Genomic DNA, 27,775 nt, shown 5'->3' with positions numbered 1-27,775 from the left:
CAAGGAGTAGTTTACCTTAGAACCTGAGTATCTTTCTTCTAGGAGTAGTAACACTATCTAAGCTGGACTGTGAGAAAGGATACAAGAAAAAACATTTTTTTTAAGAGCACAGAGTATTATTTGAGAGGAGAAAAAGTTAAAATGGAATTGGGAAAGATCTTAATATCTTCTAAGAGTTTCAGTTTTACTGAAACTTTATCTTCCCTGACTTTATAATTACCCTTTTATGTGGTTTTCCATTTGGGAGCTCATCCTGTGGTAAGATTTAAAGGCACACCAACCTGCTGTTGGTCATTCATGAGCTGATGCCTTATTTCCCATTTGAAACCTCTCCTTCCAGGAAACAACAAATGTTGGAGAGGATGCGGAGAAAAGGGAACCCTCATACACTGCTGGTGGGAATGTGAACTGGTGCAGCCACTCTGGAAAACTGTGTGGAGGTTCCTCAAAGAGTTAAAAATAGACCTGCCCTACAACCCAGCAATTGCACTGCTGGGGATTTACCCCAAAGATTCAGATGCAATGAAACGCTGGGACACCTGCACCCCGATGTTTATAGCAGCAATGTCCACAATAGCCAAACTGTGGAAGGAGCCTCGGTGTCCATCGAAAGATGAGTGGATAAAGAAGATGTGGTCTATGTATACAATGGAATATTCCTCAGCCATTAGAAACGACAAATACCCACCATTTGCTTCAACGTGGATGGAACTGGAGGGTATTATGCTGAGTGAAGTAAGTCAATCGGAGAAGGACAAACATTATATGTTCTCATTCATTTGGGGAATATAAATAATAGTGAAAGGGAATATAAGGGAAGGGAGAAGAAATGTGTGGGAAATATCAGAAAGGGAGACAGAACATAAAGACTCCTAACTCTGGGAAATGAACTAGGGGTGGTGGAAGGGGAGGAGGGCAGGGGGTGGGGGTGAGTGGGTGACGGGCACTGAGGGGGACACTTGACGGGATGAGCACTGGGTGTTATTCTGTACGTTGGTAAATTGAACACCAATAAAAAATTAATTTATTAAAAAAAAGAAACCTCTCCTTCAAAGACATTTATGGTATTCTTTGTATAGAACTGTTATTTTTTTAGTGGTAACATAAATATCTTTTTTATGGGCTCTAGAGGAGGCACTTTAGCTTAGAATGGGAACCACTATAAAACATCTCCAAGATCAGGAACCTGTAAACAATTTTGACTTTATCATTCACATCCTGTTACTTTGCCCTCAAGACATTGGATGGGTTTGTGCATGATGGCAAAATATGACCCTATAAAAGAGAGGTACAGGAAACTGACTTTTGAGAACTTCAATTTAAAAATAAATGAAAAGGGCAGCCCAGGTGGCTCAGTGGTTTAGTGCCGCCTTCAGTCCAGGGTGTGATCCTGGAGACCCGGGATCGAGTCCCATGTCGGGCTCCCTGCATGGAGCCTGCTTCTTCCTCGCCTGTGTCTCTGCCTCGCTCTCTCTCTCTCTCTCTCTCTCTCTCTGTGTGTGTGTGTCTCATGAATAAATAAATAAAAATCTTTAAAAAAAAATAAAAGAAAAAGAAAAAGAAATGAAAGAAAGTAGAAAACTCTCTATAGCTTTAGTGTGAGGTAAAAAAGGGCAGGTCCCAGCATCCTGTTAACTGACTGCCACCTGGGACCATGGAATCACCAACTCTTTTCCCTTGGAGTTCATGAGGACTTCTAGGGACAGCCAAGCTGGCAACCATACCACTGCATTTCCATCACAGGATAAAGGGCCCCTCTTTTGACATTCCCCAGAATTTGGTGAGAGAAGGTCCCACTTATAAACAAGCTTGCATTCGTCTTCTAATTTAGATTAGACTTGACACACTTGATCTGGAAATTCTTTGACTCTGCTCCCATATCTGTCTTAAAATCTCTCTTAGTATGGTGAACATACTGAATGGATTGTTTGGGCTGCATTAGTAGCCACATGCAGTCCAGGACTTGGTAATCCTGTTGAGAGACAAAGAATATCCTAAAGCTTGGGGTAAACACAAGGCCCTGATATTAGGGTATATGAATGGGACTTTCAAATATAAGTACTTCACCTAAAAGCAAATATAAGTGAGGGATCAGAATCTAATAGGTGGTGGTTCAGCAAGCAAATGACCTGAGAGGTTCTGGCCTAAATAAGCCCTGAAATTTGGAAATTTGTTTTCTTTATAAATAGCATCTCCTGGAAAAACTCAACTCGGGAGTATTATCTTGAGTAGGTCTTTAGCTGTGAAAAATGTGGCTGATTTATGAAGAAAGGTAGATTCCACCATTCTCATACTGACCGGAGCCATAAACAGCAGCTTCCACCTCTTTCAACCAGGCCCCCAAAGCTGCCACCCCAACAGAGACCCACTGAGGCAGCATTCTCCCGGCTACTGCCTTAGGTTTCCTTCACTCACCTCAGGAAATTTCTTTTTCTGCACGTATTCTGAGGTGGCAGCATCAAAATACTTGGCATAACCCTCATTGAGACTGTAAATCTTTCCTTTCTGTTTTATCTTGACATCTTTTTCCACTAGGACAAATTCACCAAGTGCCTAGAAAGATGAAAAGAAACACCTGGAAAGAGATAGATACCAGCAAACGAAAGCTAACAGCACATTCCCCAATAATCAGAGAGCATCAGAAGATGTGGGCCTGCTTGAGGAGCCCAGCTGTGCCACAAACTTCTGCAGCGCCAGTAGTACTCTAGCAAGAGAGGATATAATTCAAAGGAAAGAGGGAAAGCTCCGTTGGTAAATTTTACTGCTTGCCAGGTTACTCATTTATGGAGAAACTTGAAGTCTTAATGCCTCAAGTTCTCATCCCTAGTTAATTCCTAATTTTGGCCAGAAGATTTATGCCATCAACAATAAGAGGAAGAAGTTTCATGAATGGGATGTGTCATAAAGGTGGGGGATGCAGTTCCCCTACTAATGTGTGGTCCATTTATTGTAATGACTCAGTCTTAGGAGCCAGGAAAAGTTGCCTGTGATTCTTATACAGGGTAATGAGGAAATCCCTTCAATCAGAAACTGTATTCACTTGGCATAAGGAATAAAAAGGATAGACATGAAAGAAATCTACAGAATTACTAATAAAATGGTGCCCAGTGTGCCAGCTATGGTAACTCTGCAGGACATCCCTCAGGTACCTATTTATCTGAGTGCTTATGGATGTGATTAGCTGACTGCAGGTAACACCTTGAAAGGCTGGATGTCTCTCTAAGTCACTAGGAGGAAATCTAGGCTTGGAAATATAATCAGTTTTAATGAACTTCAAAGACTAAGAAAGTGAAATCCCCAGGGTGACAGCTCACAGCTATCAGCTAGACTGGAAGGTTCCTAATAAGCATAGGAATTTACATTCCCAAAGTATAAAGAGGCAGGACCATGCTGACCATGTCTGAATCAAGACAATGATGAGAACACTCAGCAACCACTAAAGTAACTAAACATCTCTCTTCTGCTGTATGTGAGTGGGGACTTCTTCTTTACCAATGAATCGCTACCTTCGCTTTAATCTTCCCACCTCCTAGATAAAAATTACTGATACACAATCATTAATTGTACCTCCTCCCAAGCCAGAACTGACCCTCTCTTTCTTAAATCCTCTTGAGACCATCAAGCAAAAGCCGACTTGCTATAAAGTCCATCCCAGCTCCCTCCTAGCATGACAGTCTACCATTCTTCTAGAGAACAGCACATCCATCCTTATTCAGTAAACCCAACTTCTTTCTATTATAGACAAGTTCCTGACAGTCTCTGGCTCATGAGCTTTAATAACTTGCTGTGGACATTTGTTGCTTTGGAGCAGCCCAGTGTGGAGTAACACTTCCTAAAAGCAGCCTAACTCCCTTTGAAGAGTTAACTCTTCTCATTGGATGCCAGTCCAGGAAGACTAAGCTGATCTTCCTCTGGTCCAAAATCAGGCATTTGACTTAGCTTGGCAAATTAGATACTCCTCCCTGGCAACTAAAACCTGAGTGAGAAACACAAAATCAGGGATAGTGTCCAGACCAGACTGGCCATGCTGCAAGCCCATCCATTCCTGGAACTCCTGTATCCTGGTCCCCAAGACCTGCCCATTTCCAGCCTATGTTCTGAGCTTTACCATTAATATGATAATATCCTTTACTTAATTGGGAAGAACACGTACATGATCAGGAATCCCACAAACCTGTGCTGTCCAATAGAGTAGCTACTAGCCACATGTGGCAATTTAAGTTAATCTGAGTTTCTTAGTCACTCTAACCACATTGCAAATGTTCAATAGCCATAGGAGGCTAGTGGCTACCATATTGGACAGCCCAGATTTAGAACACATCCATGGTCACAGAAAGTTTTATTGGATGGTGCTACTCTAAAAAATCCATGTTTCTGTCTACACATTGGCAACATTAGGATTTTTTAAATTATTGTATTCCCATAAGTCAAAAAGGTGGAATGCATTTTTGGATTAGAAACTCCTTAAGGACAGAGCCTGGGTTGCTATGACAAACCTATAGAACACTTCAAATGCCCTCCACTGGACAGGGATCATTAATGATTTCTAATGTTGGTGTTGATTCCCTAACTAGATACTCTTGTCCCTAAAGTAAGTATTAAGAATGACAAAAAATTACCCCAGTGGATTGGAATTAAGCACAGAGGCAGATGGAGTCCTAAGTACTGATACGGCCATACTGGGTACTTACTGGGTCAAGCATGAAGAGGTCCACTCCTTGCCCAGTGGAAAGAGCCACCAGGGTTGCACTACCATAGAGGGCATAGCCTGCAGCCACAATATTTCGGCCTGGCTGCAAAGCATCCTTTTCAGAAGGTTCGTCCTCTGAGGTCTGTAGAAGAGAAAAGAGAAACATAGGGTGTTACTGTCTCTGGAAAGAACCATTTGCCAGAGGCCTGGGCTTCAGATCTCCACTGAAGGAAGTGCAGTTCTCAGAATTTTAAGCTGAGGTAAATGCATCTGGAGGAGATGCATTACCATGGTAACAAATGGTTCCTGCTGAGCCATTAACAAAGGCCATTCTAGCACTTCTCCCTAGTTTCTGAACATATTCACCTGCATCCTGCACAAAGCACCCCAAGATGCTAAACCACAGCCCCCCTTAATAATTATAAGCCATGCTCCTTGACTGTTACAACAACCAAGGCCATGAAACTCTGATCGTGTGCCCTATCTCGTTATACATACTCAACAACATTCTGAAGGAAATACCTTTATCATCTCCATTGTGTAGATGCAACTCTCAGAGCCTGAATGTTTGGATAACTCACCTGATACTAGAAAGCCTCAGAGCTGGAGTCAAGCCCAGGCAGCCTGGCTCAGGGCTCTTCCCTGTTCCATATGCTGTACCTGGAAGGCCTTGCCCTTGCCTGCCCCCCACCTCCACCCTAACATCACTGTGGATGGCAGATGTGAAAGGAGTTTTGAAGGAGAGGCAAATGGGCACTCTTCAATCAACTCTTCAAATCAGAAGACCTAGATGGATTCAGTTCCACAGACCATGGCGAATAGCTATGACAAATGTGACAAGGTGAGGCTCCAAACTCACTTTCCCATAGTCTGTTATTTATACCCAAGGAACGTGGTGCTTGGTCCTCAAGGGTTAAATACAAACTGTTGGCCTCACTGCTTCTGAGCTATTCGATTTCCCACTCTCTGTTTTCTAGTACAGCTACCTCAGCTGTTTAATTAAATGCCCTGTTCTCTCTAGATACCAGTGGATTTTGTCTAAAAGGCCAGTCCAGAAATACTACATAGTGATTTCCTGTTGAGCAGAAAACTCCAGAGAATTGCAAAGTGGTGGAGGTGAACAAAATACCTTTAAAATTATGAAGACAGGGGGATCCCTGGATGGCTCAGCAGTTTAGTGCCTGCCTTCGGCCCAGGGTGTGATCCTGGAGTCCCAGGATCAAGTCCCAGATCAGGCTCCCTGCATGGAGCCTGCTTTTCCCTCTGCCTGTGTCTCTGCCTCTCTCTCTCTCTCTCATGAATAAATAAATAAAATCTTTTTAAAAAATTATGAAGACATATTGGTGCTTATGTAAATAGGAATCAGAACAACAATATTGAGCTGTATATCAGACACACATTAAAAATGTCAATTATGCTAATTAACTCCCCTGAAGAATAACTTCTTCAGGGTAAAATAGTAATTTTTATTTATATGGGGCTTTGTATGTTTCAAAGTACTTTCACATCATCATGCTTTTTGTAAAACAATGGAGAGTCTCCCTAACCCGCATTAAAAGTGAAGGGATGGAGGTCAGGAGAGGTACTCACACATTTTGAAACCAGTGAGTGATAAAGCTAGGATGGACCCACATCTCCCAATCCTAAGCCAGCATCCTTCTCAATACTGTCACAGAATATGGGGCCAAGTGGCCCTTTGCTAGTAATATCCTAACGACTTCACTGTAAATCAAATTTTACCGATCTTTAAAGATGGTAAATTCCTGGAGCACCTGGGTGGCTCAGTCAATTAAGCGTCCAATTCTTGATTTCTGCTCAGGTCATGATCTCAGGGTTGTAAGATCAAGCCCCAGGTCAGGCTCTGCACTAAGCACAGAGTCTGCTTAAGATTCTCCCCCTCTCTCCCTCTGCCTCTCCCCTGCTCACATGCAGGGTCTCTCTCTCTCAAAAAAAAAAAAATGGTAAATTTACTTTAATGATTTTTCCTTATCTTCTCACCTTACAGTCTTTCAAATAACTTTTTTTCTTGCATCTAATTACATTTCCATCTGACTTGCTCATATGTTCAGTAAATTGGCCTTATTTTCAGATTTTCAGACCACATACAGATTCTGGGAACCAGGCCCCAAAACAGATTCTCAAAGTGGACCAGCATCATAAGCACCCCCTGGGATCTTGTTAGGCGTACAAATACTTGCCTTCCGCCCCAATCTGGCCAGACCTATAATATCAGAATCTCTGGGCCTCAGAATCAGACCTCTAGGTGATTCTGAGGCATGCTGGTTTGGGAACCATTGCTCTAAAGTATGTGTTCTTAAGAATCTTCAGGAAAAGGCTCTTTATTAAAATCTTTAGTCTTCACCATTGAAGCTTTGGAAACACCTTCATTTGGCCCCAGAAGGACCACATTTTCTATGTATAAAACCAGAGCTCTGTCCTGCTGATTTCTCCCTGACCAGAGGCTATCTTTCCTGTGAGCTGTGATCCTCCAGCCCCCATGCAGCCTAGCACCCTCTTCATGGCCCTTTGGGCTCTGTTGTGGCTTGAAAAGACCAACTCCTTCCCCACTGGCTTCACTAGCTATTAATAACAGGTTGAACTCTCTGGCTTAAAGACATAAGAAAAAATACTTTCTGGATCACAAGACCTCCCTCCAGCCATTGCCAATTCTCATCTTCATATATCCTGGAGTCTAGAATACGTATTTACACTAGCTATCTTTCTTCTCCTGTCCCCACTGCAGGCTGCTAAATATGATCCCATCTACTATCTCAAGAGCACATTGTCCAGTCCTCCTTACCCTACCTCTGGGCAATGCTGGGTCCCTTGGCTACTGTCTCATCTTGATATGGATCTCTCCTGAGCATCTGTCTACCTCCTTCTTTTCTAGCCTGCAATATTATGATTTATTAGAAATATTTATTTGTGCATTCAGATGACCAAAATGCATTTCTCATATATATTTACTTTTCACCCACAGTTCCTGGCTCACGCTTCCAAAAACCCTCAGACTTCCTTTAGTGTTGAGAGTGATAAAGTGTCTTTGTCATGCTGATGAGTGACTTTTGGACACATCTAAGGAGGGTGCCTTGTTGTCTGGAGAACAAACCTCTGTGATTAGAAGATTGAAACTTTCAGCCCCGCCCCCTGACCTCCTGGAGCAATGGAAAGGATGGAGATTGAATCTACTGCCAATGGCCAATGATTTAATCAATCAAGCCTATGTAATGAAGCCTCCATAAAACCTTTAGAGTCTGAGGAGCTTCTGGATTGGTAAACACCCAGAGATTCAGGGAAAATGGTTGCTATCTCCAGGTAGATAGTGTTAGAAATAACTTGAATTCTTGGACACCTGCCAGTATCTAAGAATTGCTGGTGCTGTGTGGAGACCCCGCCCCCACATTGGAATTGGGTCCAGGAACCTTTCATAGCCTTCTTTCTAACTCTCTAGCCGTTCTTTCTTACTTGCTTTTGCCACCTTATTCTTCTGACCCCTTAAATGTAGGTGCCCCTCCTGGGTCCTCTCCACCCTTGGAATATCTAACCAGTACAAAATGGACTCTCTTAACTGCCACCTATCCAAAGTGTATACTTCAGTTGCTGTGAGACAAATAAATTTAATGAGGGCTTGGATAGATGCCTGACCCAAACTGGCCCAATCAGAGTCTACTCCAGAAATCCAGATTTGGGGCTAGAACACTCTGGTCTATGACAACTTGGGAGCTGTGGGATGGCACCTTTCTTCTGCCATAGGCCAGAGAGCCAGAGAAAACTTGGTCCACAGAGAGAGGAAGTGTCCACGTGGCAGGAAGGCAAGAGAAGAGACTCTTTTCTGGTCCCAGCCTTCCCTGAGGCTGGTCATATTCCTGCCTTAGTTTCCTAATCCATTCTTGGGATTTATACTAGAGCCCTAATAAAGCTCTCTTTGTAGTCTATACACTTCTCAGCAATCTCACCCACAACCAGAGTTCAAAGCCCTAAGACCTGCCAATGACTCCCAGAACTCCATGTTCATCTCCCCGGGGAGCCCAGCCTCAAAGTCACCTGCCCACCAGACATCCCTAGTCAGGTATCCCACAGATACACCAAACTCAAGACAGAATTTGTCTGCCCCATCTCACTCCCCAAAATCCCTGCTCTGCTCCCATTGCTTCCTGTTTCAGCAAATGGCACTGTCACTTGCCAGTAGAAACCTGAGGGTCACCTACCCCTCCCTTTCCCTGACCACCCTCCTTGCCCTCATCCATGCCCTCCTCCTCTCAGTCACTAAGCCCAGTCACTCCTGGCATCCACTCTTCACAGCTCTGTGGCCCCCTCTCCATCCTCACCACCACCACCACTTGGCCTCAGGTGACCTTCACTTCCTGCCTGTTCCCTCAACTCCACCCTTACCCCATTCAGATTCATGTCACTTCTCTGTTTAAAACACTTTATTGACTTCCCACTGCCTCAACATCTGATATTCTTAATTCATTGTACAGGCCTTCCATGATCTGTCCTCTTCTGGCTGACCACCCTCATCTAATACCATCCTCTACCCGCAACCCAGCAACACTGAGCTCCTTTTCTCTTCTTGAGCATTCCTCCCTACATCTGAGCTCCAAGACTCTGTCTATGACCTTCTTTCTAGCCAGAATGGCCAGCTCCTTTCTCCTCACACCCTCTGCCTAAGGAACTCATAGTTAACCTTCAAGTCCCAGGTGAAACATCAGCTTCCCCATGGAGGCCTTCCCTAACCTCACAGTTGGTCTTCCAGATACTCGGTACTTCTCCTCGGAAGCTGCCAACACACCGTCATCATTGTGTTTAACATCTGCCTTCCTAAACACATTGTAAGCTGCATGGTGGCAGGTGCCAACTGTCTTGTTCATGCCTATTTTCCTACCATTGGGTGCAATCTGGCCCATGTTTATTTCATTCAATTGATAGACGTGCAAATACACATGCAAATTTATACACATGCATATATGTACATGCACACATACTTTTTCAGGAGCAGCCTGGGCAGGCTATTGCATAGGCATTCCCAAATTTAATCAACCTCTTGTTTAAAATTTAGATTTGGGACACCTGGGTGGCTCAGCAGTTAAGCATCTGCCTTCCAGCTCAGGGCGTGATCCTGGAGTCTCGGGGTCGAGTCCCACATTGGGCTCCCTGCATGGAGCCTGCCTCTCCCTCTGCCTGTGTCTCTGCCTCTGTGTGTCTGTGTGTGTCTCTCATGAATAAATAAAATCTTTAAAAAAATAAATAAATAAAATTTAGATTTTTCCTGAAATTTAACTTTTTGTTTTAAAATGATAGATTCACAGGAAGTTGCATAAATAGTACAGAGATACCATGTATCTTTCACCCAATTTCCCTCAAGGTTACATTGCATATATTTTACTGTAGTACAATATCAAAACCAGGAAACTGACATTGGTATTAAGTCTATGTGTCGGGATCCCTGGGTGGCACAGCGGTTTGGCGCCTGCCTTTGGCCCAGGGCGCGATCCTGGAGACCCGGGATCAAATCCCACATCGGGCTCCCGGTGAATGGAGCCTGCTTCTCCCTTTGCCTATGTCTCTGCCTCTCTCTCTCTGTGACTATCATAAATAAATAAATAAATAAAAATTAAAAAAAAAAAGTCTATGTGTCATTTTGTGTAATTTTATCACATATGTAGACACCACATAAAGATACCTAACTACCCCATCAAGCAGAGAAATCTCTCTCATGCTACTTCTTTATGTCATACCCATCTTCCTTCCCACTCCACCATCCCCAACCTCTGGTAACCACTGATCTTTCTCCAGCTGTACAAGTCTGTCTTTTTTTTTTTTTTTTTTGAGGTTTGCTTATTTATTTGAGAGAAAGAGTATGCATGGGTGCAGGGGTTGGGATAGGAGCAGAGGGAGAGAACCTTTTAAGCAGACTTCCCACTGAGCACAAAGCCAGATATGGGGCTCAATCCCACAACCCATGAAATCACTTGCTAGCTGAGCCCAAACCAAGAGCTAGATGCTCAACCAACTGAGCCACCCAGTCACCCCTGTATACGTATGTTTTTAGAGACTGTTGCATAAATGGGATCATACTGTTTGTGAACATTTGAAATTGTCTTTTTTCACTCAGCCTGACACCATTGAGATCTATTGACATTGTTATTGTATCGATAGTTTATTACATTTTATTGCTGAGTGATTCTCCATGGTATGCATATATCACTGTTCAACCATTCACCTGTTGTAGGACATTTGGGTTATTTCCAGTTGTGGGTTATTACAAATAAAGCTGTCACAAAAAATCATGGGCAGGTTTTTGTGTGGACACAAGTCTTCATTCTTCTGGGGTAAATGAAGAAATTGCCAAATTCTTCCCAAGTGGCTGTGTCACTTTACATTTCCACTAGCCACACATAAGGGACGTCATTTCTCTGCATCCTTGCCAGCATTTGATGTTGTCACTATTTTGTATTTGAGGGGTTCTAGTATGTGTACAGTGATGTCTCATCATGGTCTCGCTTTCCATTTCCCTAATGGCTAGTGATGTTGAACATCTTTTTATGTGCTTATTTGCCAACAAACAATTTCACCTGTGTGGTGACATGTCTCTTCATGTCCCACGTTCTGCTTGGATCATTCAGAGTTTTTTTACTATTGAGTTTTGAGAGCTCTTATATGTTTTAGATAGGAGTCCTTTGTCAGATTGGTTTGCAAAAATATTCTCTCATTCTGTAGCTTGTGTGTTCATCCTCTTAACAGAGTGCACTTTTTGGAGAATTGCTCCATCTCATCTAAGTTGTCAGACTTATGTGTGTAGAGGTATTTATAGAATTCCCTTATTTTTCTTCTGATGCCTCCTAATTTTTTAAAAATACCAAAATAACTTTGAGATGAACAGTCTAATGTACAAATATGTGTTTCTCTGATTACTCTCCAAAGAAAAATTCCAAATAATGAAATTATTGGGTAGAAGACTATTGATACACATTGAAAAGTTGTCCCTCAGAAAAATTGTATTAACTTATAACATTACCATCAGTGATAAAAAGCATTTGCTTTTTTTTTTTTCTGAGAGAGAGAGTATGTACATGAGTTAGAGTGGGGTGGGGTGTGGGGAGCGGCAGAGGGAGAAGAAGAGAAAGACCTTTTAGCAGGCTCCATGCTCAGTAGTCATGGCCTGAGTCAAAATCAAGAATCAGACACTTAACCAACTGGCCACCCAGGCACCCCAAAGCATTTGCTTTAATTCAATCTGATGAACATAAGAGAGCACTATTATTTTCATCTTAGCCTATTTGATGGCTGAAAAAAATTATATTTCTTTTGTTTTAATTTCCATTTTTTATAGTTAAAAATGTAAACTTCATAAGCTTCTTGTCCATTTTTATTTCTTATTTTGTAAGTTGCCCATTTCAAGTCTTTGTGTATTTTTCTCTTAGGATATTTGTCTTCTTGTTGTTTATTTTATTTTTTTAAAAGATTTTATTTATTTATTCATGAGAGACACAGAGAGAGAGGCAGAGACACAGGCAGAGGGAGAAGCAGGCTCCATGCAGGGAGCCCAATGTGGGACTCCATCCCAGGACCCAAGGATCACACCCTAAGCCAAAGGCAGACACTCAACCACTGAGCCACCCAAGCGTCCCACTTGTTGTTTATATTAATACCCTTTTACATTGAGAGACAGTAACACCTTATATGTGTTAACTTATTTTCCCCAAGTGCCATCTGCTTTTTAATTGTATTTACAGTGTCCTTTTCTTTCACAGTGCAATTTTTTGGTAATTAAAATTATTCATTACAGCCCATATTATTTTCTTCTCTTGTCTTTACAGTTAGATATAATTTCTCCTACATCAAGACAAGGCCAGACTAATAGTCTCCTATGTTTTGTTTCTAGTTTCATCCTCCATCTCTCCACAAAATTCATTAGCCCATCTGTAATTTTTTTCAGTGCATGGAAAAAAGAAAGGCTCATTTTTTCTGGTTTTGAGATTTCAAAAATCTACTTCATATTAGTCATGTCTATTGCTATGACACTCTTCTCAGAAAATCTCAGAGTAGTTTGCAAATGATCTGATGTTCTCTTTCTCTGGCCTTTTTATTTCTTCATACCCCAATAAAATATCTAAATCTGTCACATGTAAGGAAGGGATGCATCCCATGGTCGCTTACCAGTAAAGTTAATGGCAATTGCAAAGGCTCACTGTGTGGAAAAGTAGATCTTTTCTTTTTTTTAATTGAGGTATCTTACACATAGCAAAGAACACAAATCTGAACTGTACAGCTCACTGAGTTTTCACATATGTGTAGTATATACTCATGTAACTACCAAGATAAATTTATAGAACATTTCCAACAAGCTAGCAGACTCTTGTGCCCTCCTCAATCATTATCACCTCCCCCAAATGTAACTTCTACACTGCCCTTTCTCATGTTGACAACAAAAAGATAATCACCTTTGCCCATTTTGGAACTTCATATAAATGAAATCACAAAGCATGTGTCCTTTCGTATCTGGCTTATGTTTCACAACAATATGTCTTTGCAATTTTATCTGTGTTTTTGCACACCACAGTCTTTTGTTCTTTTCCATTCTATGTAGCTTTCTGTTGTATGAATGTGCCACAATTATCCATTCTAATATTGATACACACTTGGGCTTTGTTTTCCCGTCAGGGGAGATATTATGAATCATTATTCATTATTATGAATCATTTGTCACATGTCTTTGGGCAGACATGAACACTCAATTACCTTCGGTGTGTACCAGGAGTGGACTTGCTGGACCCTAATGTTTACCATCAGTAGGTGCCATCCCAACTTTCCAAAGTGTTTGTGTTATTTTTTATTCCTACAATGTACAAAAATGTACAACAATTCCAGTGTTTTCATCAACACTTGGTATGCACTCTTCATTTTAGCCATTCTTGTGGGGATGAATGATGTCTCATTGTTTTATTTTTTTTTTTTAAAGATTTTATTTATTTATTCATGATAGTCACAGAGAGAGAGAGAGGCAGAGAGACACAGGCAGAGGGAGAAGCAGGCTCCATGCACTGGGAGCCCGATGTGGGATTCGATCCCGGGTCTCCAGGATTGCGCCCTGGGCCAAAGGCAGGCGCCAAACCGCTGCGCCACCCAGGGATCCCGTCTCATTGTTTTAATGTCCATTTCCCTAATGACCAATGATGTTGAGCATCTCTCTTGTGCTCATTAGCCAATTGTAGGGAAAAAATCTCTTTAGTCTGTTCAAGTCTGCTCATCCCTTTGATTAGGTCAGTGGGGTTTTTTTCAATTGTAGAAGTTCTTTATTTATCCTGCATAGGAGTTCCTTGTTGGAAATACTGAAAATCTTTTCCTGCCAATCTGTAGTAACCTTTTTACTCTGTTAATTTTGTCTTCTGATGAACAAAAGCTCTTAATTTTAATGAACTACAGTTCATTAGCCTTTTCTTTCGTGGTTATTGCTTTCTATCTCTTGTTGAAGAAGCACTTACCTTCCCCATAGGCATGAAGGTAGGTATCCTATGTTTTTTTTTCTAGGAACATATTGGTAGTTGCCACAGGCAAGGGTGGAAGGGTGAGAGGCAAATGGGTGAAGGTGGCCAAAAGGTACAAACTTCCAGTTATTAGATGAATAAATCCTAAGGATGTAATGTGACTCAGCATGGTGACTACAGTTAACAATACTGATTATACATTTGAAAGTTGCTATGAGAGCAGATCATAAAAGTTCTCATGACCAGAAAAAAAAATATTTATTTTTTTAAGTATGTGAGGTAATTTGTTAACCAAACTTATTGTGGTGATCATCTTACCAAATATATATACACACACACATATATATATGTATGTATAAATGTATAAATATATATGTATGTATACCATATGTATACTATGGTATAGATGTATATATACCATATGTGTGTATGTGTGTGTATACTATCAAATCTAATAATTATATTGTTCACCTATTTTAATACAATGTTATATATCAACTATATCTCAACAGAACTGGAGGGGAGTGAGAAGCTATTAAGAGCTGTGGATGGTGGAGTTGGAGAGCCCGTTTGAACCCCTGACCTGCCATGTACTAACTGGTGATTTTAGTCAAGTTACTTAACTTCTCTGTGCTTCCATTTGTTCACCAGTAAAAAAGTGATAGCAGTATGAACACCTGCCTCACAGGCTGAGGCAAGGACTGACCCAGGAGCACTATGCTTACAGATGGGCACAACAGTGCCAGGCTCATGCTCAGCAGTCCATAGTATTAGCCATAATGAAAAAGCCAATGTTTAAAACCACCTGAAAGGTACAACTGGGTCTTTTTCCAGAAACTCCAAAAGATCACACCATCCATCTCTTTATTTTTAATCTCTAAGCTGTACCTCAAAGGGAGAAGCAAAGCTCCTTTTTTCACCTAGCTCATTTTTGCCTAATTTCAAAACTTCATCTTAGTCTTTCACTTTCTCAAATAGCAGAGAAAGTGTCTTGGGTCATTCTCTCCCGCTCCTTCAGCAGAAGTTTCCTTTTCTCTCTTTGCAAGAGAAAAAAAAAAGAGAGAGAGAGAAGCATCAACTGGGAAAGCAAAATTCTCAGAGATTCCTCCCAGTCTAGGCTGGCTTGGCCTCCATCTGGTTCTCCAAAACAGAAGTAGCAGAGCCCAGGCCTGCTTCTTGATTTTCTCCTCAGAAAAAAAGCTTAGACTAACTCACATATCCTGCTACAGTTACTTTTCTGCTAAGCTTTTGCCTCCAAAAATCAAATTCTGGCCTGTTTCTTTGGACAACCATCAGCCAGGCAAAAATATCTTGCAATAGCAACATCTACAGACAACCCATTAGGTGACATGGGACAGACCCAATTCTCCTCCTTGTTTATCATCTAAGAGTACTATGAAAAACACTCAGAGAAAATTAATTACATGCACATTATAGAATTAGTGCCAAATCGTAGTGTAGAAAATCAGTGATGCTTACAATTTGTTTGATCACAAGCAGTTTAGTGGAAAGAATGTGTACTATCAAGCCAGAGACATGAGTATGGGCCTCTAACACCAGACTGGAGGGCAGATTACCCAACTGAACAAGCCTTAAGACCATCCAGCACCCTAGGTCTTCCTTCCGCCTGAAAGCCCCAGGCCAGAGGCCCAGCCATTTTGATTGGAGTGAGGACTGATCCTCAAATTGAGATCTAGTGTGTATAATGTGGTTTGACCTTAAGCCTCTGGTGATACTGGATGGTCACAAACCAACCCATAAGATATTTGCTGTTGTTAGGTATGTGGGGTAGGTGAAACTCCTCAAAGAGATCCTAATCTCTAGAACAGGTGACCGTGTTGCATTATGTGGCACAAGGGACTTTGCAAATGTAATTAGGGTAACCAATTTAAAATAGAGAGATCATCATGGATTGTGCAGATGGGCCCAATCGAATCAAATGAGTCCTCAAAAGCAGAGAACTTTCTGTGGTTGAGAGCAGGGGAGATGAGGCAATGTGGGGATATCAGAGAGATTAGAAGTCTGACAAAGACTTGGCCTGCCTTTGCCCCCTTGGAGGACATAGGACTCATAAGCCACAGAATGTAGGAAGCCTCTAGAAGCTGAGAATGGCCACAGCATCAATCAGCCCAAAAAGCCAAGGACTTCCAACCTATAACAGGAATGGAACTGAACTCTGCCAATAACCTAAATGAGCATCGGAGCTAATTCCCCCACCCCCAGCCTCTTAGGAGGAGGCCAGGCTGGCCGAAACCCAGATTTTGGCCTTATGAGACCCTGAGCAGGGAACCCAGCCATGCTTGTCAGACTTCTGACCTACAAAATGGTAGATAATAAATGGTCATTGCTTTAAGCCTCTAAGTGCATGGCTAAGTAAGATTTGAGAAACATAATGAAGAAACAGAGTAAGTCTTCAAATACCACCAGGAACCTAATACTATGTCTGATATCTGTGTCACATCCCCATCTCCAAACCCAGGCCCCATCTGTCATCTTACCTTATCTTCCCACCAGTGTGGTAAAGAAGGCAGTTGGAAAAGTACCAGGTCAGTTCTTCCAGTAAGGATCCCAAGGCAGAGCAAGTTATGGTTTGCCTACAGTGGTGTGTCTGTTTAGTGGGAGGACAAAGGCTAAAACTCCAACCTTGTGACTCCCAGCCCAGGAACCTTCCAGAAACTACCAGAGGGAAGGGGCATTAAAGATCAGACTATCTACTCACCTTTCTATAGATGGCAAAGATGGTTCCAATGGAGGCCAAGCAGTCAATGTTTGAAGATCCATCCAATGGGTCAAAGCAGACCACATACTTCCCCTAAATGCACAGAGGGAAGAGCCACCTGATTGGTTCCCTTCCAAACAACACACTCTGTAAATGTCTGTACACAGCAGGTAACACTATATCAAAAAGTGATTTAGAGCAAAAGGATATCCTTATCAAAAAATATAATTACCTGAGGATGGCAAAGTGTATCAGCATCTATGAATCATGAGCTCAGGCCAACCTGCCCATAGACTGATGAGTTGATGCCCACATGGGGCGATTGAGGTCCCATCCACCTCCAGGCCTCCTCTGGCACCACCCTCCCCTCTTGTGTGGGTCCACTGGGAGCTCAGAGCTGCTGGAGGTGTGAGAAGAAACCAGGTCTGAAAGTGGCACCTAGCCCAGAAGAGGTGGAGAAGCTGAAAATAAACCTGGGCTAGCTCTACCCATACCCACGGGAAGGTCAGTTACGGATTTATTCATGATTCTTTCTGAACCACTCTGAAGATAGCCTTTCCTCATTTTGGAATGTTTTTGCCAAAAGACTGGAAAATCTCAGAACAATGCCCCAGGGCCTCTGGATCTGTCTTATTAAGAGAGCTAGTAAGCATAAGTAGTCAGGGGAATAAAAAAGTCCTAGGCTTTGCTGCATCCAACCCACCTGCCCTATGCAAAGACCAGAAGACAGAGTGAGTGGGATCGTTCTAGCCCACACACACTGCTGCACCAGACTGTTCCAGCTGACATTCCATGGAAAACACCAGATACTTTTTACAGGCTTCCTATGTGGGGTTCCAGGAGCACTTTAGTGATGGGGTCAGAGTCTCCTGGCTAATTAAACACAGGTAATATAATATCAGGTTAGATGGGAATCATTTCTCCTAACCACTGAAATTACTTTTCCCTGACTTTTGGTGAGTAATGCCCTAGCTTAAGCTGACATTTCTTTCTTTTTTATTCCTTCCTCAATGGGGGTGAAGGTAGGCTAAAAAGTGGGATAATCCATAAATTTGGAAATTCCCCATTCTCCCTGTAGATAATTCAACTGAGCCCATTCATTCATGCATGCATTCACTCAATGGATATCTGTTGAATATCTAGCATATGCTGGAAAATGTTCAAGAACTAGCACTAAGGGGATCCCTGGGTGGCGCAGCGGTTTGGCGCCTACCTTTGGCCCAGGGCGCGATCTTGGAGACCCGGGATCAAATCCCACATCGGGCTCCCGGTGCATGGAGCCTACTTCTCCCTCTGCCTATGTCTCTGCCTCTCTCTCTCTCTCTCTCTCTCTCTCTCTTTCTGTGGCTATCATAAATAAATAAAAATTAAAAAAAAAAGAAGAACTAGCACTAAGACCTATGTAGATAGGCCAACTGGGGAAGAAAGTGATAGATTAGATCGGAGAGACGATCAGGGGCATGTCAGTGGGAACTAAATGTTGAAAATAATCAGTGTACTCTAGTTTAAATTGTATGAGATGAGAGTAAAGTACTTTGCACAGTCAGTGGTTTACAACAGGTGTTTAATAAATTTGGCTTTACCTCTTCCATACACTCAGCTAATTATGAAGAAATGGTCTTCAATACCCAATGTATAAAACAAGGACCAGTCTCAGTATTTCTTTTGTATCACAGCTGAACATGGATTGAATTTTTGGCCACCAGAAAATCTGTCTTTAATGAATTGTTTATGAAACCAGAATGACTACAGACCCTCCCTGGTCATGCCCTGCACTGAGCAAGTTTGCCAATGTATGAAGGCAAGAGGACACAATCTTTATGATTTCTTTCCTACATGAATTTAACAGCTTGTCAGGCATGAAGAAATCTCTGCTGAAACCGGAGCCCCCTTGAGAAGTGTGAGATGGGGAATAGAAGTGGAGTGGAGCAGTTCCTGCTCTCCCCAGGAACTCCACTTTTTATTGGACTTGATGATTTTGAAGCCACAAAAAAAAAAAAAAAAAAAAAGCAGCACTTGTTCCGAGCACATGAAGCGAAAACCCATGAACTCCACCTGCTGAGGCATTTTCAGTAAATTACTTTGATTTATTTCCTAAATGAATCACCTCATTATGGAACTTTTTTTTCACTAGACAGCCTAAGACTTCTAACTAAAGAAGTATGCAACCCATTTTTTTTTCCAAAAGAAAACAAAAGTTAAGGAATAGAAGAAAATCTCAGAAACTACAGAAAAGCAAGAAAACCAAAACGTCTTCCCAACTCAGTCGTACCACCTACTGGTGAAGGGGGATCTGCGTGTGGGCCCCACACTCACCCTCTTCTCCTTGGGTGTGATGATGGCATCTTTATTCTCCTCCGAAACCAGGACACAAGTGCTATAGGAGGATTGCAGCATGTTGATGACCAGGGCATTGGATAACACGTCCAGTTTCTTCACCTCATCCCCGGTCACGTTCACAGTTCCCGCAATTCCATACCTAAGAAGAGGAAGGTCTGAATGAAGGAATCCCTACTCCAGCAAAGTCCAGATGCTAAGACACCACCATTGCATCCCACCACCCCCTTCACGGCCATGGAGTCTCCACATTGTACAGACCAAGTATAACATGTCCCCCAGCGGTGACTCTCAACCTTGCTGCCTCACACCCCAGGGATATTGTCAGGTCCCCTTCTTCTCACAATGATGCTAACCAGGATTCAATCGTAATAAAATACAAACCTGCATTTGGCAGTGGGGAGTGAGGGGAAGAGCTAGCTCATAAAGTCAGACACATTGCCTGCATTCCTGACCCCAAAGAGTCAAGGCCTGTGGCTTTCTGGGGCTGAAATTGCAAGTATTTGTTGATGACCCTCCAGTGGTTAGGCCTGGTGGGCAGGATGAAAAATTGCCTTGTGGTATGTTTGCATTACTTAGGAAGGAAACTTGGGGACAGATTTAACTGATTTCATTCTTCACCACCATTTGAGCAAGGTAAGAAAAACTCTAGCTAGCTTTATGTTTTAGAACACCGGTCTGCAAAGATCTCCCACCTTCCACGATCATGGGCAGGATCCTTCTCACATGCCAGCCAGATCACTCTGGTCTCACCCAGCATTCCTACATGGGCTTAAGGCCCCACCACACTTGCCTTACTGGCACCCCTGGGCTTGCTGCCCTACCCCCACACTCTTCTCTCCAAGGGTGGCGTGGCTCTTACCCCACTCAAGCCTTTTTCATTTCAACTGCCACAAAGGTCCTGTTGCCACCAGCACCCAGAAAACTGCTCCTCTCCTTCTCACCCTCACTCGTGGTGTTCCTCCCACAGGAATGCTGTCTGCCAACCATCAGCTTCTTCCAACTCTTCCTCCTGATTCCTTCTGAAAGCTTCCCTGGTCTCACCACACACCAGCGCCCCAGTCATCTCCTCCACAGCAGTTCCCAATCTGTTCATGGGAATACCTTTCCTGCTAGATTATCTGCCCACTGAATCCTAGAACGGCGGCCTTCTGTCCTGGTTTCCATAGTGCCCAAGGACGTAGTAGATGCTCAATACATGTTCACTGAATACATGTGAAGAAGGCATGGCAGGAAAGTAATTTTCTTTTTCTTAATGCCATTTATTTGTCGAAGGAATCCTCAAGTGGTTCTAACAGGCAGCCAGGATTGAGACTAATGATCTACCCTAAGCAGGGGACAACTCTATTCCCACCCTCTTCCTTGACTGACGGCCTTCCTCCAGGTGCTGTCTAACCTTAACCTCCATCAAACCCTTCCTTCCAGAAAGAATGGGAGCTCATTCATAATGAGGTCTAATTGTCTGACAACTGCTCTGAGTTAGGTCGTGGGGGTAAGAGGGCTTTATATCCTGCAGGACAATATCTTGTACCATTTTAACTAATATTAAAGCTTCAGTGACAATTTTTAAGTGCATATCCTACCACTTTGACAGTAGATAACCATGAAGATGTTTCCAGGAGAAGCATTCTAGCAGTCCCTTCTTCCTACAGCAATGAGCAGACAAAAAAAGAAGAAAAAACTTGAAAATTTCTGATCCCTTTTGCATCCATGGAGTTTGTGCTTTTTCCCAGAAAAAAGGAAGCAAAAGAATGAGGGGCTTGAGGGCCCCCAGAATGGGAAAGGGGCGGGAGTCTGTGAAAGTCCCATTTTCATGAGCAGAGTTGCTCCAGGACAGAGAGCCCACCTTCTGGTGTGAAGCAATTCCAGGGTCCTGTTAAAATAATCTCAGCATTTTGTTAGGAAGAAGGACTTTCCAGACAATAGGCTTCTCACAGTGCCATTTTGGTGTTTCTTACCGAGGGACCAGGAGAAGGGTGTCATCTGAATTAGGAGGCCGTGGGGCTCCCCCAGCCCGGGGGGAGCTGAAGGTGGAGCTGAAAGGTAGAGTGACGTCTAGATTCACGGGCTGCACCTGTCACCTAGTGGACAATCGGCAGCATGGACCAGACAGCTGGCAAATTTCCCCAGATCTGGGCTTGGAACCAGTGTAAAAATGAGCATCTACTGAACATGTATTATTATGGATCTGGCACTGTTGAAATCTACATCTCAGGGATTCACTAAGCCTTACAACCCCCCTAGAAGTTGGGGGCTGTTAACTTCCCCACCATTTTACAAGTGGGAAACTGAGTCCTGGCAAGAGTAGACAATCACATGGAAGGAAGAGCCCCAACTTCGATGAACAACCTATTATCCAATTCCTGAGTCCACTTCATCTGGACACTCAATAGTCACAAAGTTAGAGTTCTGAGGCTGATTAGTACAACCCTATCACTGCAGCCACTGCATCCTGAACAGAGGAAGAGCACATGAAGGTGGGTGAATAATACTGAAGTGTCAGCAAGCATTGGAGATGCCCAGAAAATGGCTCTAAGCATAGCAGGGCCCATATCCGGGGACAGGAAAAGTCACTTTTTAGTGTCATTCAGCATGGCCCATGACCTGGTAGGAGCAGGCAGAGACAGATGGCTGCACCTCGCATCATGGAGGTCCTTAAGCATAGAGCTTGGCCATTAACACTGAATGGGGTGATAATACAGTTACAGCAATAAACAGAGAGTGAGGAAAGCCATTCATAATGCTCCATTTTAAGTAAGCTCCATTTTAAGTAAGCCTGGTGTTGGGTGTGGAGCCCAACACCAGGCTTGAACTCATGACCCTGAGATCAAGACCTGAGCTGAGATCAGAGTCAGACACTTAACCGACTGAGCCACCCAGGCACCCCATAATGCTATCAAATTTATGTGTTGTTGTTAAAAGAACATAATTGTTAAGAATTAATATTTTAAATCATTAGATTCTGTTATTTCCTCATTTTGGAGGAATGATAATAACAAGTTCCTTCAACTTTTGAGAGGACCTTCATTGGAATTGCTACAAAGAAAATGGAACCCCAGAGAAAGCTTCTTTTTATAGCAGATCTAAACCCGACACTGGGCTGTGTGAAAATTTAAAAAGGGAAACCTTACTAAAATTGAGCCAGGAGGGGGAGCCCTCACACTGTGCCACTGGAGGTCATTGCAGGAAGTGTTGTCAAGTCCAGACCCCAAAAGAAGAATCCTTCAGGAAATCATCAATTTCAGGCGTCTACAGGGGAAGACCTACATTGCATCTCCTACAAGTAACTAACTACCCCAGCGACTCAGCCAATAAGAAACCATGATGGCCCTGAACCCTTTCTTTTCACTTTTGTTCAAAACAACCCCTGCCAATTTCCTTCTCCATAAATAGTCTTCTTTTCCTTTGTTGGACCAGCCTATGGTTTTTGGCATGGCTTGCTTGTCCCATATTGCAATTCTCTATTATTCTCCAATAAACTAATCTTTACTGGTAAAATAACAGACTTATTTTTTAAGGTCAGCAGCTGTGACAGTCAGCAGCTGTAGCATGAATGTGGCCTCGTTCTGTGCCTAGACAGAGTATGGAAGAGAACAAAGCAGAAGAACGCTCTGCATTCCCTCCTCCTAGAGACACAGAACACTTCCAGCTTGCTGCACACCAACTAGGGAAGAAGATAAAGAGTCACCGAGAAGAAGTTTAAAATTTGTTTTAAAAGCAAAAACTCCTTCCATAGTAAGCCTGGACCTCCAGGACAGGAAGTTATTTGGTAAATGATTCCTAGCCTGAGCACATCGACAGAGTTCACGGCAATAAAACGGCTCATATCTGCTGAGAGCATAAAGCGAAGTAAGTCTTCCTCGCTGTTTCTTTGTGCCACGAGAGACAAGTCACAATAATTCAATCTATGTCTTTAATGCAACGAGCCCCTAAGCTTATCATCATTATAATACATTGCAACTGGAAAAGTTACATATAAAAAAAAAAAAAAGGAGGGATCCCTGGGTGGCGCAGCAGTTTGGCGCCTGCCTTTGGCCCAGGGCGTGATCCTGGAGACCCGGGATCGAATCCCACATCGGGCTCCCGGTGCATGGAGCCTGCTTCTCCCTCTGCTGTGTCTCTGCCTCTCTTTCTCTCTGTAACTATCATAAATAAATAAAAATTAAAAAAAATTAAAAAAAAAACCCATCTTAAAAAAAAAAAAAAAAGGAAAAAGAAAACATGTATTTTTTTCTCCATATCACGTCTCCCAAGGATTTTTGTTCCTTTCTTGAACAAGTCAAAAGCCCCTTTATCAAAGTCAGAAACTTGGAAAGCACCTTCCCTCCAGGGCACAGAGGCAAACGGCTTTTGCCACCGAGCTGGCCCAGGCCCCCGCGGCCTGCCCACGCCCCCTGGGCCCGAGCCCCTGCGTGCCAGGGCGGCTCCGGCACCGCCCCTGCTCCCCCAGACTCACAGGTGGGCCAGGCCGGCCTTGCGCACAGCCGAGGAGATGGCTTTGATGGCCGTCAGCATGGAGTTCAGCAGTTGCGTGAGCTCCCCCGTCCCTTTGGCCTGACGCCCTTTCTCCATAACGTAGCGGGTCAGGGTGAGCATGTCCGTTTCGAAGGGGCTTCTGTCCGACATCGCGGCGGGTAACTTCAAATCCTTCTTTTCTCCCGGGGAGGCTTGTTTATCTCTGAAGCCTGGGGCTCCTCGGTGTCTGAGCTGGTGTCTGCGAGCCCTGCCAGGACCTTTAAGGAAAAGGTGCCCCAACCCACGTGATTCAGATAACTGGGCAAGCCTTCAAGGAAACCTCTCTGGTGAGCCTGATTTTGAAGGCTGCCAAAGCACCAAGCAAGCCGTAAATAGAATCAGGCAGCCCAGAAACACGCACCTGCTTTCTCTTGATGAACCTTTTTTCTTTAAAGATCCTAGGAGGCAATTATTAAGTAAGTGGTGGGAGAAAAGAAATCCAGCCACTAAAAACAATGATCCACAAAACCGTCTCATGCAAGGACTTGGAAGGCTTTACATGTATCTCCTGCAGAACCTAATTCCCCAGTGGCACACTGGCAGATATCTTATCTGGGGTATAGGTCACCTAATAAAATAATGGCAATCCTGGGACCTCTTAGCCTGCGGTCTTTTATAAGCATTTGGAAAGGGTGCTTTTTATTTCCAAAAAGCACGTACGACTGACTGGGTATCTATAATAGATATCAAAACTAGAAGAAGAAAATTACATTCCTAGCATGGTGCTTCACATCAGGGTTGTTTTATCAATTCCTCTAGACTTGTGCTTTGAATTCAAAAATACCACCTGCTTACTGAACGGAAACACTAGAGAACATAAAGAAACATGAGAGTCCTTACCACCAGCCCAGCCCCCAACCTACTCTCTAGAACTAGCTGAGCTGGTGAGAGTCTGTGTTGGCAATAGGCACTGCTGGGGACCTGCATAGGGTAGATCAAGAACTTTCTCTAGGGCTACACAGACCTGGCACTGAGTCCCAAGCTAGTTATCTGCTAGTTGTCCTGGGAAAGTTCCTGAAGCCTCAATTTCTTCTCTTGTAAATGGGAACAGCAGTAAAACATCCACCTGATAGAATGGTTGTCAGGATTAAAAGCAGTAAGATGAACCTGGCACATAGTATGTACTTGGTGTCTGTTAGCTATTATAGATAAATACATAACTATTTTAGATGTATGTGTATTACGTGTACATGGAGTTTAGATGTATATATAACTATTGTTATAATTTTTAGACAGATATATAACTATTTTAGATGTATATATAACAATTACGTGTACATTTTGCAAAATAGAAGAATATACACATTGCTCTGCAATGTTTTTTTTCTTTTGACAATTGTTTCGATCAGAATGCGTTTAGCTGCAAGTAAGAGAAAACTCAGATGATTTAGATATGTGTGTGGGGGGGTATTTTTCTCATATTTTCTCTTCAGTTCACTAGGAGGTAGCTGCTGGCATTTACTTAGCTATTCAAGGGTTCCACTAGGGGCGCTTCTGCTTCTTCTGTTATCCTTGGTCATCTGGCTTCTGCCTCCAAGGTAAGACGTCTCAAGAGCACAAAATGGCAACTACCATTCTGAACATCGAACCCACACTGAAGACCCAAAGAGTGGAGAAAGGTGTTCCAATCTACCAATCACATCAGTTCCCTTTTTTAGAAAAGAAATGTTTCCCCAAAACACAGCCCCCCCACACACACACACACACCAGTGGACTTCTACCTACATAGCTTTGGCCAGATTTCTGAGCTGTGGTGACCCCTTGCTACAAGGGTTGGGCACTGGTATTCCATGGACCAACCAACCTAACATGGCTACCATAGCAAAATATCTTAGAAATATACATCCATGTCGGTACAGAGATATACTGCATTGCAGTGTGTGGACTGTTAGATTATTTTGGAAATGCTCACTCTTGAAACAATGCTTCAACAAGTTTCTGTAGCTGTACTAGGGGAACTGCCCTGTCAGATTATTCTAATTTTGACATCTTCAGGATCTAAACCAGAAAGCTCTCTTTCTTTACTGAGAGCTTCAGGGAATTGTAAGAACTATAGAAGGGGATATCTTTGATCTTGCCATGTCCTACTGCCATTAACAAAGTTAATCTGTTTTGTTTTTCTTTTTTTATAATATACTTTTTTAAGATTTTATTTATTTATTCATGAGAGACACAGAGAGAGAGAGTCAGAAACACAGGCAGAGGGAGAAGCAGGCAGGGAGCCCGACGTGGGACTCGATCCCAGGTCTCCAGGATCATGCCCTGGGCTGAAGGCGGCGCTAAACCGCTGAGCCACCGGGACAGCCCTGTTTTGTTTTTCAAGCGAGAGATCAACAATGATTTTTCTGACATAATTACAGGAAGAGCAGTGGCTGGATGTCCTGGGCCAAGAGAGTGTCTTGGTTATTAGTTCCTAGGTTTCCTTTGAAATACAACAGTGACATCAAAGGATTTCCTACATGGTGGTGTGGAATGAGGGCCTTCACATCTTCCCTAGAGAAATGATTGTGGCTATTCACACAAATACCCATTTGTGAATATTTATAGTAGCTCTATTGATAATGTCAGAGACTGCAAATCCATCTGCTCTTCAGTGAATGGATAAACCAACTGAAGTAGATCCATAAAATGGAATAGTATACAGCAATAAAAAGGAACAAACGTGTTACATACAGCCCTGGGACAAATCTCAAAGGCATTAAACTAAGTGAAAGATCCCAGTCTCAAAGACTATATAGGTATTATTCTGTTTATATTTTGAAAAGATAAAATTAATAAATATAATATAAAAACAATTCCAAGGTTACCAGGGCCTGAGGGTATGAGCAGGGTTAGGACAAGGGAGGGATTTTATACCCAATAGAACTGTTCCATATCCTAATTTTAGTGATGGCAATTCGAATCTATATGTGTGTTAAACTCAAATAACTGTACATTTTTTAAAAATTCATTTTACTGTAGAACAAAATATAAAATGGACCATGGACAGTCTGCACACAGTACCAGTCCATGACAGAGTTAGGAGTAAAATTGAAGGTATTTAGAAATTTCTATAGCAATTTTCCTATGTTATGTTTGCTCTGACTATATTAAAATGTGATTTAAATCTAGCAGTCAAATATGATTTAAATTTAAATGAAATTATAACCTAACACTAAACAATCAGGGCTCACATTTTGCATGTAATTGTTTTTTATTTGTTATTGTTTTTATTTGTAAATTGTTATTTATTTTCATTTTTCCAGGTTTGTTTTTTTGTTTATTTTACCATTTTAAGCATGCAGTGCAGTGGCATCAAATACACTCACAGTGTTGTGCATCCCTCATCACCATCCATCTCCAGAGCTGTTTCATCTCCCCCAATTGAAATTCTGCTTAAACAATAACTCTCTTCATTGGCCTTTCCTGTAATTCTTATATTATGTTTTGTAAAAGTATCTGTTAACAAGAGATTGGAAGTGAAACCAACCCACCAGTGCTTCAGTGCAACTACTTGGAGAAGCTCTGTGCTTGGTGCACTGCAGATGTTAAGAATAAGCAGAAGGCTGGAGAATTTGAAGACAGGGAGGAAGAGGTGTTGGCTAGTGTTATTTATAAGTGGTCAATGACTCATCCATAAAGGGAACAGGGGAGGGTCTGCTATTTCTGCCACCATCTGGCCCATGCTGACAGCAATCATACCCCTTCGCAGCTACACTTAAATGTTAGAAGTTCGAGTTACCCAATGATCTAAAATTGCAACCGATGACCTTTCAGCAAATGCCAAAGTTCTTTTAGGGCATACAACAGAGTGGAAACAGAGCCGCCATGGTGGAAACCCGGGGAAAGAAAGAGCAGTATCTAGTCTACATGTATTTCAGTGCTACTGATACACTGGTGATCCCAAAAGCTGCCCATGGCCTTGCTCTGCTTGGAGGAAGATGCTGACAGACCTGAGTCTACGTGAATAAGGACAAGCAGACCCTCTTGATAGTTGAGGCAACCCTGCTCTTGCATCGGGATCTGAAGACAAAGACAAGGATCTAG

General features: G+C 42.7%; 1 protein-coding gene across 1 annotated transcript in view; it reads right to left on the bottom strand.

Moving 5' to 3' along the window:
* FBP2 (fructose-bisphosphatase 2) overlaps positions 1-23,989 on the bottom strand; it is a 32,828-nt gene extending 8,839 nt beyond the window's left edge. Inside the window, exons 1-5 of the mRNA XM_077904582.1 lie at positions 23,691-23,989; positions 19,214-19,376; positions 16,898-16,990; positions 4,692-4,832; positions 2,416-2,553 (exon numbers count right to left, since the gene is read on the bottom strand). Coding sequence (XP_077760708.1) covers positions 2,416-2,553; positions 4,692-4,832; positions 16,898-16,990; positions 19,214-19,376; positions 23,691-23,860 — 705 coding nt within the window. The 5' untranslated portion in view covers positions 23,861-23,989. The remainder of the gene's footprint in view (positions 1-2,415; positions 2,554-4,691; positions 4,833-16,897; positions 16,991-19,213; positions 19,377-23,690) is intronic.
* Positions 23,990-27,775: the final 3,786 nt, after the last annotated feature.

Source organism: Canis aureus, chromosome 1, assembly GCF_053574225.1.
Source record: "Canis aureus isolate CA01 chromosome 1, VMU_Caureus_v.1.0, whole genome shotgun sequence".
NCBI classification, from domain to species: Eukaryota; Metazoa; Chordata; class Mammalia; order Carnivora; family Canidae; genus Canis; species Canis aureus.
Note: the sequence above shows the minus strand (reverse complement) of the source record. Positions and strands in the feature narration are given on the sequence as shown.